Raw genomic sequence first — 17,345 nt, 5'->3', positions numbered from 1 at the left:
ATATCTCACATTATAACTGAATCAATATCAGTCTATTTTTCTTATATGGGTTTCTCGCTCGTATACTATCATAGGTTTAAATTTCTTATGTCGCGCTTGATAACTATCTGTTCCTGGTGCTATTATTAAATGTATCTCGTTCATTTAATTATAGAGGCACAGTAGATCATAGCAGTATTATTTTTATATCGCAGATACTCGCGAATTAGGTATATGACGTTTAGAAAAGTGAATAAAAAAAGATCAAGAATTGTTATCAAACACTATACGTATCATACGCAAAATGAAAGGCAACACGATTTTCTAATTAGCGTGTAGATTATATCGCGTGTAATTGTATTTTACATATTTTTTGGAGCTACGAGAATTTACGCTGATGATATATCAAGGGTTTCCGACTCTACAACATCTGCATTAGATAGAAGCTATTACGTTTGCAACGGCTAAATAATGGAAACAAACCTTAGCACGAGCAGGTAGTTGTAACTATCGCGAGAGAACGTACTTCTTTATCCTATTCAAGGCAGTAATATTTCAAATAATTACGCAACACCACTTGTACACGTCGTACGCAGCTTGACTTGGTATAAATAGCGGAGTTTACGTGACAGACGCCTTGATTTTCTTCTTAGGGGGCGTGAAAATAAACGACAGCACCGCGATTCTTCTCCCCCCTGAAGAAACATTACCAACTGCCCCCCTCGCGAGAGAGGCTGAATAAACGCCGCATATTTTTCATCGTAATTCCGAAATATCTCCGTGCATGCGAGATGTTACTTCCGCGTGAACGAGCGTTGTAACACTCGCGTATATTACAACGCGTATATCAGAAATCATGAAGACGGGGCGCGCGCAGCCCCCGCTATTAAAAATTCAGCCTCGTGCGTATATATGAAAGCTGGCACGTGCGCGTAACGGCGTTCCCGCCTTTCTTAAATACTGAAGAAGCTAAAAATATGTCGAAATTTGCGCGCGACAGGACAGGATAGCCCGATACATTCGCGACGCATTACTCCTCCCGGATTCACGACGACACGCACCGTTCATCTATTTCTCTTACGAGCCAAAGAGGAGTGTACATACGCGAATTATCCCGAGACGATGGAAAAGGAGAGCAAGAGAAAAAACTGCGAAAGAGAGAAGACAGGGATGACAAAGGGTAGAAAAGGGAGTCGCGAAATGAAAAGACGGATTTCAAATGAGCCTCGTTGGGATGCGAGGGGCGACGAAAAACATACGCGAAGGGTTGATCGGCGCTTCCGCCCCACGGAACGTTTACCCTTTTGCTCGGTCGCCACCCTTTTCCCTTATCGATGCTGCCGCGAGTAACGAAGACCATGTCGCGCAGACTGCGTTACTATCGAGGTGTAATAGAGAGGATGAGGGAGAGGGTGGCTTCTCCCTCCCCATCCCCCATCCCTCTCTCACCCCGATGTTGGAGAGAAGCGTGATCGATATCGCCGCTCTCGATTGAGAAATAGAAGATTTCTTTCTCCAGCCTGATAACATGCGAACGTTTATTGAAGGTTCCTAGATAGACAGATACGCATCGAAAAGTCCATCGTTGGAAAAATGGATTAAAAAATAAATCGCGAGAAAGATGAGAAAATATTCCGTTTGATTGACATGTGTCGAATAGAATATTGGTAATTGAACACAATTGACATTTGATAGTTTAATCGGTTTTCGCATATCTCGGAAACTCTTTCTATAATTCGATATTTTCTGTATTCTTTATAAACGTTTTTCGTTCGCGTATTTTACACGGCTCGTTAAAGCTTGCTCTAATATTGAAAATTAATTTTTAATACCAAGAAAAAAAGAGAGAGAAAAAGATGGTGAATAAGAGAAAAAAACAGTTTCTTATTTTATATATGTTTTAGTCTATAAATCCTTTTATTCATGTAAATATTTCCGATAGAATAGACTCCCAATAATCTAAAACATCTTGTGTGTGTTTTATCTATATTATTCATCATTCGCAACATGAGCATAATCGATAAAGCGATACGGGTGCACATAAAAAGTAGTTAATAAGCAATAAAAGCTGCGGGAAAGATAAAACAAACGATGCACTCTCTCTCTCCCTCTCACGTATGTAAGGTATAAAATGGGTTGAAAACTCAACTCGCTTATAGAAACTTCTTCCCTCACCTTTATTTTTCTTACGTCCCCGGTTTGAGGGAGTATCCCGGGGCAAGATATCACGTTTTATCTAGCGCAGCTGGATCTCGCAGATTCAAAACTTTCCATATCGCATTACACGTATATACCAAGCGGCGTGTAAGGTAGACACGGCGATGTGCTCTTGTACGTTCTCTCGCAAAGGAGCACGCGTACACATATACCCCAACACGAATAAATATTTCATTAGGTATACACGTTGGTGCGTCGATATGCAATGCGATGTATACTTATATACGCGGTTGTGTGTGTATTATAAAATATACGCAAGCTCGCGGCGAACACGATTCGGGGTGCTGTGCTTTTCATATCTGCGTCTCGCAATCTCCGACAACAAAATTTGCCTGGCGTCGCGCGCGCACAGGTGGACGATGTGCGGGCAACCCTCCATTCCCTCTCTCTGTTTCCACCCTCAGGCGCCAATATCGATTATGAAATTGCACCGGATAAAGCAAACGAACGACCGCCACGATAAGCTAGGTGGATCTCTCCCACGCGCTTTTCGCGCTCACGTATCACCGGAACCGCTGTTAGTTGGTTATCTTTTCGCGATTCCGGAGTTCTCTTCTGAATATGCACGCGAGAAGGGAATTCATTCCATTCGCCACTTAAGGGAGGTGCGCATTCGCGCATATCGAGCGATATATTATATGTGCTCTTCGTCCCTTTTACGGCGGAGGAGGATTGTCGATCACGTCATAGTCTCTCTATCAGCAAGGGCTGTGCTTTAAACTCTGTACATTATGCTCCCTCCCTCTCCCTCTCTCCCTCTCTCTCTGTCTTGTGTATTGTGCGGCTGCGCCGCACTATAATTCCCGATAGTCGCTAAAACCTCCGGAAGCAGGCATTGAACCGCATTATTATTTGATCAGCCGCGAAAGAATCGGGAGATAACACATACATACACAGAGAGAAAGAGAGAATACGCGGCGCAGCTTTCGCGTTTTTTTTCTCTCTCTTACAATCTTATCCCTCTTCGAAACCCGACGACGCATCCGGCTTAAATTCTCTCTCATCCCGCCCCAAAGTTTCGTACGGCCCGACTCCTATAACGGGCTTGACCCGGGTATTACTGTTTAACGAATGCGCATATCATGAATAGAGTAAATTTCACGATACACCGTGTCTCCGATAGCGTTAGATTCATTAAACTTTTCAGAGAAACGCTCATCATGGTACCATTTTCGTGAAATGGAAATGCGAGATTTCGCGCGCAGCTGTAAATGGGCGCAAAATTGCATCGCTTGATATAGATTTGTTATACAGTTTTATCGCGTTATATGTAAGTTATACTGTACTGAACGATTATACTGAACTCTCTCTCTACTACTGTATTCTACAGATAACGTTATTAATATTTATATAAGAAAGTTATCCGAATATCAGAATATTATACTACTATACCCAGTTATGCGCGCTTACATGTTAATACATATTGTCATATTAACAATATGTAAGTGTGCAAAGTGCAAAGTTGCATATTGTGTGTTTGAAAATATGAATAGCTGATATTCCAACTCTAGATAATTATTTATTCTTCTTTGCCTTTTATTTTTTCCCTGTTTATCTAGTGGAATTCGCATATTATTCTACACAAATTAATATTTAGCTTTCTTGATAATTTTGATTCTAAAGTTAATGTAGAATCTTAAATTATTCGATACATCGGACACAATTGAATAACGAAATTAATAAAGAGCAATTACGGGAATTGAAATAATGTTCGCGTCGGTATTTAACTTATTTCTCATATATACGGGAAATATGATTCTAAAATATTCGCGGTACTCGTATAATAGCGGCAAAAACTGCATGGACTTCACGACGATCAAGAAATTTGCATTTCTAATTTTTATACCGACATTCACGAAATAACATCGCCCGACGATGTAACAAAACCGAGATTTGCGGAATCTCTGTCGGGGAATTATAACGCAGGAATTTTTTGAAAAATTTGGATCGACAGTACGGAATTACAACAAGATCTAGGTCATAGTTTTACCTTTCCGGAAAAATGTCGAAACATTTTCCGGTAAACATTTGCGACGCTAACAAAAGTACTGTTGTAAAAATGAAAAAAAAATTCAGCTTCGTATATCATAAAAATACAACTTACGAATTTTTTCTAAATTCTCAACGAAATGTTGAGAAATTCGATGCTGAATTTTGTAAGAATTAAAGCAAACATGTGAGTTTATCATCTTTCGTCTTTCGTTTAAAAATACGAGGATAAAGTGCTCGCTTTAAAAACTCACAGAATACCATCATTTACTGTTCCTTCCTCACGAAAGAGGTAAAAGTCCACGTTTTATGGATAAAAAAGGTCGTGGACTAGCGAGCTTACAACGTTCAGGATACTATGTCGCGATATTGATCGACTTCAGCAACTGTGTGCCATTAGCCGTGTACTTTTTGCCTAATAGTATGAACTATTGCGGCTGAGAACTCCGAAGAAAGCTTACGTTGGTAACCTACTTCTAGATCGTGCTAGGGTAAAATCTTTTTTTCCAGAATCAGGTCGATGCACATAAAAGACGTTGCGAAATGCAGTATACATGCAAGTAGGCCAGGCATTCATAAACGAGCTTTATTCGTCAGAGCAAATAAATTATTTTATAATTATCTATCGTAATATACGTTTTGCACAATTATTCATTCGGATTTAACATTATTTGATCAACGGACGAATAAAGCTTTTTATTCGATTTTTCAATGCCTGGTGTTTGAAAGAAAAATAATTTGTACTTACTTTATTCGATTATAAACTAGCAGTTCGGCTACTTCTCGGCCTAGCCTCGAATAGAGAGTTTCTACAAAGACCAACACCTTCGGGTCTATCCTTAATCGAGCTTCGCTACGATGGTCTGGCGCTGACGGCAGTCTAGTCGCTCCTCTTAGAGTCGAACATCGAATCGCTGGCTCTGGCCTCGTATCTCGGTGTATCAAACTGCAATAATAGAAACCGTCTGTTAGTGTTAAAAGTTTGTGTGTGGAGAAATAGAAAATATTATATATAATATATATATATATATATATATATATATAATTTTTCAAGAAATTAAATATATTATTCACAATGTATTTAAGTGTTATATTTTTAAACTATTATTATTTATTCAAACTATTTATACATTTGAGTTAGCTTGATTTTCTATCTATTATCAAATTCAATATTCATTTATTAAAAATAGGCAAATGGGAATCTTTAATAGATAAATATGTATAAATTTGCCAAGTAATACTTTTCAACAATGATGTCGAGTAAAATTATTTATTAATACCATGCACTTCAAGAGTTTGAAGAATTTCCACTTTATTGATCATACATAAAACGCATATTCTTGAACTATCTCGTATCTCAAAAGCTTTACATATTTATAAGGTATTTTCTTGTTATATACATATAAAACGCGATTCTCTCTCATCACGTTGCCTCTCATCTCTCCTACGTTACAGTTTTCATGATAATACGAAATGTTCAAAGAAGGCAAAAGGAACATTTCGATTGGCCGCTCGAGTAGTGCAGGAGCGAATTCTTCCGCCGAATTCTTCGTAACGAAATCCCCGTAACGAGCGGACCTCGAAGAATGCATGGCAGCTCTTTCAACCTGTCCTCAAAGTTCCTCTTTCAATATAGACAGATACAGCGCGCCCGGTGTGTATCTGTGAGAGCGCGGATGCAACAGCGACGCAGGAATTTCGAAACGTATGCGTAGCTCCACAAAGGACCCTTTAGCGTCGTTGCAACGAGCCCTTCCGGACATTAGCATCGGGTATTCTGCGAGTTTCGTGGCGTTTACCGCGTGTAAGCTACGCTCTGACGTGGGAATAAAGATAATCTTTCCTCTCTTCTTACATTTTAATATCATTGCTGGTGTCTCGTTTCAAAGAAAAAGAAGAGGAAATTTTTGATATTCGATATTTTGAAAAAAGATGTATATGATAATTTTCAAGAAGAAGAAATATGTGAAAAATTCTTTAAAATTAATTTCTTTTTCTTTTATTCTCTATTACCTATTTGACGTTTTAGTTTGCTTATAATTTCTTTCTCGAATGAGTGTCGAGTTAAACTGGATAGCGCGTAATCTGTTTCATTTCATGGATACAGTTACAAATACCTTCCTCACTGCTAAGCTCCTTTATGTTGATATTTGTCACGAGCAGATTCCGCGGTGCATTATCGGTGCATGCATCGAATTAGTACGCGTCCAGCAACCGGGTTTCTCGCCATAAACCATCGAAAATCGGATCTTTGTGGTAAAGCAGGATAAACCAGAACCCCGATCGACGTACAATATGTAGAGATATTTTCATAATAGAACAACAACTATTATAGTATACAAATCTGTCGAATTATTGATTACACAATGCCAACACGATCAATCATTCTCATAATTGCTACACTCGCGTCATTGACGCGTAAAAATCTTTATCGTACACAGTATGTTGTATTACGTCAATTACGAATTTTCTAAATGAATGTAAATATTATGAGCATACTAATAATAAACAGCATTACGTATTGAATAAATCATTAATTTTCATTCATTAATTAGCAGAAAAAATTTCAAAAGCACCGCAAGTTCTTAAAATGCTTAAAATATCATAAACAGAAAAAGATATATGTATTTGTAATTTAAAATAAAAATGGATATTTTTTTACACCAGAAGAATTCGACAGATGTATAAAAAGTTTCTGGATAAACTAATGGAAGGAAATGAAATTGAAAGGCGTGGAAATTTTTGACTTATTGTTAGATGGTAGCGAAACAGATTATCGATGATGCACTTACGCTTCGCAGCTCTTATCCTCTCAAGTTTACAATTTATGCACATTAGGCGTCGCGTTGATAGACGCATGCACGAGCTTCGTTCGCAGTAATGTTTACGTTCGTATAGTACTGTTTTAGTCGTTGTTACGGAGTGTTTGGTGTAACTAAACTCCGGGCAAATATTTTCTACGTAATGTAATCATAGGTCGAGACATACACCGCGCTGAGCAGTAAAGAATTCTGACACGCATAACGCGAAATTCGCGGCGTATAAAATACAAGAAATTAAAAAAAAAAATATATATATATATAAAATATATGTAATATTTTCTTACAATTAGTGTCGTGGTATCTGTTTGTGTTTCGGATAATTCGTAAAACTCGATCAACGATCGATATCCTTATCAAAATTTCTCGTTATCATCCTCGATGAAAAGTAGCATGTGTGGAAATAGTCGTAGCAAGAAACAGAGACATCGATCGCGATATGCATACTTTGCCCGGTTTCGCTGCATTTCATGTGCGGGTTATCGATGCAATATTCTTGACATTCGCGTGCACTAAAGTCGTTTATTCGCACACATGGGATCATTCGTAAGTATCGAGAATCTGCAATCCTATCCGCAGTTAGGAGTGTGAAAGGTGCTGTCTATACTGGTAAAGTAAAAGGTTACGAAACTACCTTCTTCTCTGCGTTCCATTAGATATGGCATTTAAATGCAACTTTCTATACATTTTATTTTCTTGTCAAGAATTTGCAATAATCGTCTTTTAGCTTAGTATTTCGCTTGGGATAACTCAATCGCGTATCTTTGAAAAATAATAAAAAAGTATTGTGTTATAATTGTTATTTCTATTAAAAAAATAAAGATCTATTAAAAAAAAATTAAGATCATATTATTACACGAAACAAATAAATATATTTACATGATTAATGATAATTATATGCGATGAAAATTAATCGGAGGACGATTAATACAGCTTCTAAATTCTGCAGGGCTTCACACTTTAAATGATTTGAAAATCGTTTTTACATTTGATGTCCCGGCAATCTCAATGTGATCACGAGCGTAAATGTGTCTCAACGTTAACGACGAACAGGGACGTCGTATATATCTGACATTTACGACGTGTACGACGTGTGCGGATTCACGTGCGTGTCCGCACAGAAGCTTTCAAGTACATCAGTAATCTAGGACGGAAGAGATATGATGCATCTCATGCTATCACACATCAGACGTAGCTGCGCAACTAAGCGTATTAGTGCACCGAGTTATTAGAGGATACCATCTGACCTAAATTCGGGTTTCCTATCGGGTCCTTATCGGTTACAGGCGTGCCGACGTGCGTAGGCACCCTTAATACGAATTTACGATAACGTTCTCTAAGCTCTCAAGTACCTAAACTATCTCGACTCCTGGGAGCAGAGGAACTAAGGAATTTGTAATATAACCGCATTGAGAAATATATCCAATCGAAATGCTTTCATTGTTCAGCCATTATCTTATCATAGGTATGATTGACTTGAGAACGATTGGCAAGCTTCCGACACGTTGCGAGCAAACGTCAAAAGTCGATTTCGGAGCAGAACGAAGCGACGTGACATGACATTACGTTCGAAAAGACCATTTATTTTGTCATGTGCAATTAATCAGCGTGCAATTGGAAATTTTTGTTTCTCTCGTTGGAATCGTGATATTGTAGTTTCATAACAAGTCTCTAAATTCGATAATATTTATGCAAAGGTATCGATATTAACCGCGAGTGCGTTCAGCTGTTGCAATATTCTACAAAGTCTGTAATCATAAAAAAATAGCATAGATCTTTGATAAATATATATTTTGACGTATAACTGATCGGTGAACATGTATATTTTTTCTAACATCAAGTGCACGAGCTTTAATTAAAAATTGATTTAAATCCGGGGATAGCATTCACAGTTGCAAAAAAATTTCCGGGACATGACACTGTCGTACAATAAAGTTAAGCAATTAGAAATCAATTATAATCACGTTGGAATCATTAGGTGAGAATTTAAAGTTTTCGTACTCGTATCATCGGAGCTTACGATTCCGTATATCGTCAGTCCGAAACTTTTTAACGTCCGTCACTTCTTCGCGCTAAGTGTGACATTACGAGACGTCAAGGAAAAGCCATCGCAAGAGAAGTGTTTTTCACAAATCAAGCCACGCCAACTTCTTCCTATCTTCGTAGGATTTTCGCGCAGTAGGACGAAAAAAAATATAGGAGCTCGTAACGGCAGTTTCAACGCCGTCTGACGTTAATAAACGCCGTTCAAGAGACGCGCCCTTCTTAAAAAGTAATTTTAGATTACGGCCACCATTGTCGCCTATCGACAGCCGATTAAATTACAGCGGAGAATTGCTCTTGACATAAGGGAGCGGCAAAAGAGCGAAAGAGAGAGAGAGCTCTCGAATTACCACGTCGTATAACGGCACGTCGTCTCATACTTTTCGCGCGGATAATCAAGTTACGTCCGATGCGTCTTTATGATCCCTTTTCGTTTTTCGTCCCCTTATATTGCCTGGCAGTGACAGGCAAAGTCGCTGGCACTTTTCGTGCTTACCGTGCGCGAGTCATCTGTCTGCCTTTTGTGTGGCGCTTTTATAGGATACCTTCCTTTCCCATCTCGGGGAAAAGTCGCGACACAGAAATCTGAAGTTAAATGCATCAAAGTTGCTTTTCAAAGACCACTAAAATAATATTCAAAGAAATTACTCGTATATAATAATCGAGATCGTTTTATAAACTTGAGATTAAAATATATATTACCAGGACCTCCATTCCATTCATTTTTTTAAGCAACAAAATCATATTTTATTTACTACAGATATTTTTTTTTATTTTCTTTAAGTCCTGAATTTATTGTAAGAACACTTCCCGAATATTATACAACATTCTGTTTCAATTTTACGTTACAGCCATTAACGCACATTTTCTGAGCTTAAATCGTCGAATTAACGCAGTTGTTCGCACGCGAACGGCACGATACATTATTAGATTTATCAAGTGCACGACCGTGTCGTGAAAAGAGCTATTGTGTTCTATGCTTTTCTCTATGGATAGAAGATACAATGCGTAGGCAAAACGCGTTGGCGAACGCGCCTCGGTATTCAAATGCGCTGGCAGAGCCGAGCGCATAGCTCCTTCCGCGCGCATACTTTCTCGTTAGAGCAGAGAATCCCTCGGTTAGAATGGCGACGCTAATGAATCATAATCGGTACTTTCCGCGCGGAACGTTTTAGCCGGGTTAACCTTAGTAGACGCGCCTGTATGCAGCGGGTTCTGCTGCAGCTGCTGCACGCAAGTGCACCATGTCCACGAACGCCAGCGTCAATTGGTTAAATGACAAACGAAATCATCTTCCCGTTCGTTAACCTTGATGCGCTTTTTTCTCTTTCTTTTAGATCTGATTTTCTCTCTCTTTCTTTTGCTCTTTCCCCTATCTCTTCATCATTTGAATTAGCTCTAGAATTTCGTGATCCTCTTTCTTGTTATGTTAATTAGGGACAAGTGTCCGCAGGTTCCCTTTGTGAAGGAATAATAGGAATCAACGTTACACGATTCGTTTAACATAAAGTTGGTCGTAATCACACGTCGATTAGTGATCCGCACACGATCTCTCTCAAATACCCCTTTTAATTCTTATTCAACAATGAACGCCAAATCAAACTCGCCATTTGATGTCCTCTCTCGTTTACGCTTGTATTTCGCTTGTTAATGTAAATTGGTATTTTTATTGTGGTACGAGGTAAATATGGAAGAAATATAAATCGTTAATATTTGAAAATAATATTTGATCAGTTTGAAAACAAGAATATGCATATTAATATCTGATTTAAATAATACAATTTTCGTAATACCTAAAAAAATTTTTTGTTTTTACAGAACGAGAAGAGAAGAATATTTTTATTAATGCACTCGTGTTAACTAAATTTTCAGAGCTAATTAGAAACATAATAACATATGAAAATTAGAATTCTCCCTCTCCGAATGTTTAACGTAATCTCTGAAATATATATATATATATATAGTTTGGCATCGAATAAAATCGTGAGTTTTCTGACGCACATATTCCATATATTCGTATGATGTAACCTTCGCTTACAAAAGAATAAAAGTTCATCGCCTGCGGATTCGTATGCATGTTTGCGAAACGATTCCGTTTCAAAACTACGTTAAACACCGCGAGGCAACGCGACGATTCAAAAGCATATTTCCATATGCTTTTGCAATGACCAGATTATTTCTTCTATAATTTTACATATATATATATTTAAAAAAATTGAAGAAAAAATTTTAAAAGATAAAAAAATATTAAAATTATATTTTTAGATATATCTTCAATATGAGTATATACCTATACATAAAATACGAAATTTTTTCGAAATCAGGAAATAATACATTAGTATCGATATATGTATAATCGCTGTGCAGCTAGAATCAGGTGCAGAGATGTGTCTGTGACACGCAAGTCTAAGGCATTGGTGGTAATAAAAGGTCTCCCAAGAGTTTTCCTTTTCTTTATCGTGCGATTATGCAGTGGTCTGCGTGTAACTTTAAACCTCACGCATACGCCATCGTTTAATTTACGGATGTCTTATAAGCGCAGATGCACACGAGATGCACAAACACGATGTTATTTCTAACATTTGACGAGGAAGAGAGAATTTCGGTACACAATATAGTCTCTTCTTATAATAGAATATTGCGTTGAAGATAATAACTTCATAGAACCGAGTTCCCAAAAATATTTTTATATATTTTTTATATTAATTATTTATATATTATTAACTGTTTTTTTTCATCTCTGCAGATATCTATGGTTCCTAGTAACTGATCTAATCCTTATGATTGGCAAACATCGATAGTATATATGATTTCGAATTGAAGTATATATTTCGAATTTTTCTCTCTCTTTTTCTTTTTTGTTATCACATTTATGAATTAGAAATTTTTTTTCTTCGTGAAAAATAAAGAGTGTTGAATAGAGACATGAACGTATAGAGTAGAGTGTAGAGCGTAAAATGGAAGCAGCTTCTAAGTGTTCCTCATCTCGTGTAATAAAGTTGTATCATGTTCGAGATAAATGAACTAGGATTATGATCTCAAGGTTATACACCACCTACCATGCTTCCTTTCCTCCTCGCTTGATTTTGTTAATAAGTTTTTATATGTACCTACTTTGATTCTGTTCTTAAGGCGAAATGTAGGTATATATTTAGATTTACTTGTTAAAAAAAAAGAGAGAAAGCGCATTATGGTTTCGAAAAGTAATATAATATAGCTACAAAATAATTTATGTATTATTAATAATATACCTATTAATAAATCTAAAAATAAAACACAACTCTAATAACAACTCTATTTTCAGTATTAATTAATTTAATTTTTCGCGACAAATTTAATCACGTATACAATCATATTATACTGTAGCATGCGATTCAATAATGCGATCCATATCTAAGACATTTCGTTATTGCACTATATTAATGACTGCAGTTGTGTCTTAGTAGAGTAGTGAATTATTTGCATCGACATCGATGACATTGATGAAACGGTTTCATCGATATTAATAGTGGGTAAGATATAGAACAAGTTAAACGATATATTTCGCGTACGTTCAAACTTTGAGAAATAATTCTCATATAGATTTTTACTGCACAATAATTTTTTATATTATAATAAATTTACTATACTTAAGTCAATCAGGATTAAATTAATTGAAACAATTTGGAAGTGTTAAGCAGTAAAATGATATTTATGTAAATTAAGGCATTCCTGAAATGTTGAATTAATAAATATTTTAATAAATGCAATCTAAAAAAAATTTCTGAATATACTTTGTAATTTTTGTTTTTATGATTTATATAAATTATTCGCAGACATCTCTCGCATGTACAATCCGAAATAAAACGGTAGATTTAAATGAACAACATATATCTATCTACATTTGTCTTTCTGTCACGTATTGATATACAGTCTCGAATAAGTAATATACGTTTTATCGGCACATTGATTTTACCAGCCTCAGAAGTACGCTGCGCGTCACGAAGCACATTTGTTATCGTGGCCAGGCCTGCTTCATATAGCTCTCAAAATCCGCACAACCCTTCGCGTTCGATCGTTCGCTGGCCTTCTTGCAGCGCTCACATTTCGCGCGCGAGTACGCGCGTCTCTCCATCAGGTACGTGACCGAAGCCACACGATAGTAAATTGCTTCTACGGTTTTACTCTTCGCGTGGCAACGCAAAGGGGGTCGGCTTTGAGGGAAAAGGGGGGCAAAAGTCGAGGGTTCGAAACTGCTCCGTCAATCGACCAGTAACGGAACGACCGGAATGGGGTGAAAATCGAAGGGAAGTCCCAAGAGAACGGAATTATCAGGGGATGCTCTCTTTTGGTCGCGCCAGAATGAGAAAAAAACTTTGAGAAAAGATTCCTCCCTCGAAGCAACGCGTTCGCGCGCGGACTTCTATCCTCTGATTGAGTGGCGAAGGTGACCAGAAGGTGGAATCCCGGTCGATTCGACGCGAAGGGGCATCCGGCAATTTACGGACGTCCGGCGAAACTGATTTCGAGGCGACAGAAATTACTTCTTCAGGAAGTCGCGGTATTCTCTCTCTCTCTCCCCATCTCTATCTATATATCTATCTATCTATCTATCTATACATCTATTCATCCATCTGTTCTCACCGTTTTCGCGTCTCTTCTTTCGTGCTTTGAGCTCTTTTGGACGACTTGTGACTCGTCTCTGGGGTACTGTATCCGACCAGTTTTCAGCACTGTGGCAAATCTCGTTTAGTCGCGATACGACATTGGGAATTGTGAGTGGTATAGAAGAACTCACAATCTTCAATTACTCTCGATAATAAGAGTGAGAATTGCAATCCTATGTCCGATTGTGCATTATTATTATCGACCGAAAGTGCATTCATCAAAATACACAATGCATTTATTTTTAATTCAATTTTAAAGAGTAAAATAAATTTGAGCAATTTATCTAAATTAGCGTGTGATCAAAAAAATTTGCCCGACCTTATCGCAAATTTTGGGAAAGTGGACAATATAAGCTTTGTGGTCTTCAATTGAATTCATCCACTGCGATCGCGCGGTTTCTTCATATCGGTTTCCCGCGGCCAGTGCATCGGAATTGTGGTCGTATCGATTTGAAATGAGCGCGGTACAGCCGTGGTAAATTTCGTAATATACTTCTCGGGAGCATGGAGGACCGATATTTGACTCACGCCGTATGCCGTCGATTCTTAATTAAGTTTCTCGATTCGCGCGGCAGATATACGAGCAAAGTCCAGAAAAAAATGTTCCTCTAAAGCTTTCTACATTTTAATCTTTAAATACGATTACATTTATTTTTTCGGATTAGAATTTTCAGCGTAAAAGAGAGAAGACTCGAAAAATGTGCATAATTATAAATGGAAGATTATGAACGAGCATCTCTGAAAAAATGTAAACATTATTACAAACGGAATATGCAAAAAACGTTAAAATATCGTATAAAACACGATGTGTTTTAAAAAAAAATTAATTAAAAAATATCGTATTTTTTAAGCTTTAGCTACACGAATATATGAATAATTAAATTACACAGATGAAATCGACATGTAAAATGTTCGAGATGGTAAATCATCAAACGTAACTAACAGTTAAGTGGCTGAATTAGACACAAAGGATTGCGGCTATTTCTTTCTGTTAACTGCTCGTAAGGCTGATATACGGGAGGCTGTAAACAGGCTTGCAGAATCCACTCTCTGGCTCATGGTGTGTGCTTTTATTATGGCTGCCAAATGTAATTGAACAAAATAAACGTTGCAGCAAAATACTTTCACTTCATTATGTCGTTAACGCTGATATAAACAGGATTTCATTCGCAATCTTTCTACCGACGGTTCCGTATTAAGTGATTATTTAAATTGACAATCCGATTTAAAATCGTTCGTTCCTGCACAGCTTTTCTTTTAAATGTCGAGGTATCTATACATAGTATCTAAATAATGACAAACTCTGCCATTTCAATCGTTTCTGTTTATTTCTACTCTGAGCTAAAAATAACTTTTGCTAAAAAAAAACAATCTGTGATCCGTGAGGTGTAAAAGTTTGAATTTCGATAGAAATAACTATCTTTAACTGCAGTAACTGGGCGATATATGTGCGATTCGTCTCTTCAAAAGCGAATAAAAAAAAAGAAAGAAAAAAATCTTTCGCAACAAAGCCGTTTTTTTACACGATATAAAGTAAGCTTGAATATCTCTCTCTCTCGTAGATATAATTGAGCGTTTCACGGATCAATTCGTGTCTGCATCTCTCGTCTCTGTTATACGAAATTTTTACTTTCCATATCCAGCCGTACGGAAGTTTTTAATTTGCGCTAATTAAAGGCTCGTTCTCTCGCTATCGATCGATCGATCCGCGAAATACACTCGCACAATCCCGATATACAGGCGATAAATTGAGGGAGACGAAAGTGGAGCGCGCGAAAAGGGAGGAGGATTTCGAAGGGCTGTATACGAGAATACGAGAGGGGACGCGAACACAAACTCTCGCGAGGTTTTTACTCGCTCGCAGCGGGAAACGTTGTAAACGCGTTGCATTACATGCACGAGCGCTATCGGTTGGTGTCGAACAATGCAATGCTTCCTTGAAAAGAAGCCGGGAGATCCCAATTACTCAGCAACTCTGTAATAATTTTAGTCCAATAATTGCGTTATTTTACGATATGCGTTCGACCAGCGGCGAACACATTTTCGCGTATACAAAGCCTTATTAATGTCATATCGTAAATGCGTAATCACTTGCAGCGATCGAATATCGCGCAAAATAACAGTGTAATATATAATTACGATGAGCCGAACGCGAATTGCAACAACTGTTATACATTTGTAATCGAGATTACAAATGAGGGAAACCTTAATAAGCTATATCCTCCCTCGTATCATTCCGGAAGGGGAAAGAGAGAGGGCAATGATTAATATGTCGTCAAAGGAGTGCCACTTTGATACGCCTGTAATTTCTGAGCCGAGGTCTGGTGGAAAACGCGAGCTGGCAGCAGACACTCGAGTGCTCGAGCGATGAAACAATTAGGCGGAAATGCCTCTAATGGCTCAGTAGCTGCTCGAATTTGACTGGCAAAATTCCTGACGGCGGCGTTTCTCCTTAATCTTCATCCGCGTCTAATGTATGACGCGTAATTACGTGACAGCTACTTTGACGGCATTATTCGTGATGAGAATTTGAACGGATAATCAAATGGATATTCGATTATTCGGTAAACGATCGTGTCAAAATTATCAATCGCAAAGTTGCAAATTTGAGGAATATGAAAGACATTACGGTAGAAGATATAGACGTGCACTTAACGATGATTGCACGAAAATAATCGGAGCTGAGCATCCTGAGAATAAGCCTTAGTTAAAATCTATTTTATTTGCACTCGTTTCCTCGCAGATTGCTTGTATTTAATTCCGGCTTTAATTATAATTGATGTTCATGTCATATTATAAGATATGCATAGAAACAACAAAGTTTTTAAGAAGTCAGTTGGATAACTCTTTTCGACATACATATGTATATCTATTCAATATCGCGGAAAAGAAACGCGCATTTAAAAAGCTTGCTCATTAAACCGATAGATTAAGAATGTTTATAATCGGCGTAACATAATTTTGATGATTTTATTATCTCAATTATGGTCACAATAATAATTTGCATAGATATCGAATATCACGCGGATGCAAATAAAATTGCAATTTTGTCTGGAAATCGTCCTATTTTTGATCATATAAATAGTTATTGTAATTTGATAATAGCGTTATTGCATACGTATAAATAGTGCCAAAAAGATATAAAGAAGTAAAAAAAATTGATTTAAGTTATCAAATTAAAAAGTAATTTTTTGATCTAAAACAATTTCTCATAAACAAATTTTTACGCAAAAAGCTTCTATCAATAAAAAAAAAACTATATTCCACTTTCATATCTTTATAGTATAAAACTCGGCGAAAAAATAATCCTTCAATAAAAGCTCTTTATTTCTTTTTTTTTTCATTAATAGAAAACAATGTATAGAAAGAGGTAATATATTTTTTGAGTGTAATAAAATGTAAAAACATTTTAATATCATAATTAAATTAAACATTTAATCTGAAGAAGACAATTTAATTTCCAGACATGTTTAATTGATTAATTACAAATTTATGAATCTTTTAAGCTATATCTTTTTTATAAATTGAGAATATTATATCAAAAAAGAAATTTAATATTTAGAACATATTAAAAATTGTTATAGAGAGAGAAAGAGAGATCTGGCAGATTCAGAGCTACTTAAAATCTATAGAAAATTTATTTCTATAGATA

At 36.9% G+C, this 17,345-nt stretch overlaps 1 protein-coding gene across 2 annotated transcripts in view; it reads right to left on the bottom strand.

Moving 5' to 3' along the window:
* Sfl (N-deacetylase and N-sulfotransferase sfl) overlaps positions 1-17,345 on the bottom strand; it is a 193,688-nt gene that overhangs the window by 38,120 nt on the left and 138,223 nt on the right. For both annotated transcript variants that reach the window (XM_083048112.1, XM_083048111.1), the window contains one exon: positions 4,934-5,131. In XM_083048112.1, the coding sequence (XP_082904238.1) occupies positions 4,934-5,131 (198 nt within the window). The remainder of the gene's footprint in view (positions 1-4,933; positions 5,132-17,345) is intronic.

The sequence above is a fragment of the Prenolepis imparis genome, unplaced genomic scaffold, assembly GCF_030444845.1.
Source record: "Prenolepis imparis isolate NDT839.2.m4 unplaced genomic scaffold, iyPreImpa1.0 SCAF_10, whole genome shotgun sequence".
NCBI classification, from domain to species: domain Eukaryota; kingdom Metazoa; phylum Arthropoda; class Insecta; order Hymenoptera; family Formicidae; genus Prenolepis; species Prenolepis imparis.
The sequence above is the reverse complement of the archived record's forward strand: the minus strand, read 5'-3'. Positions and strand labels throughout refer to the sequence as shown.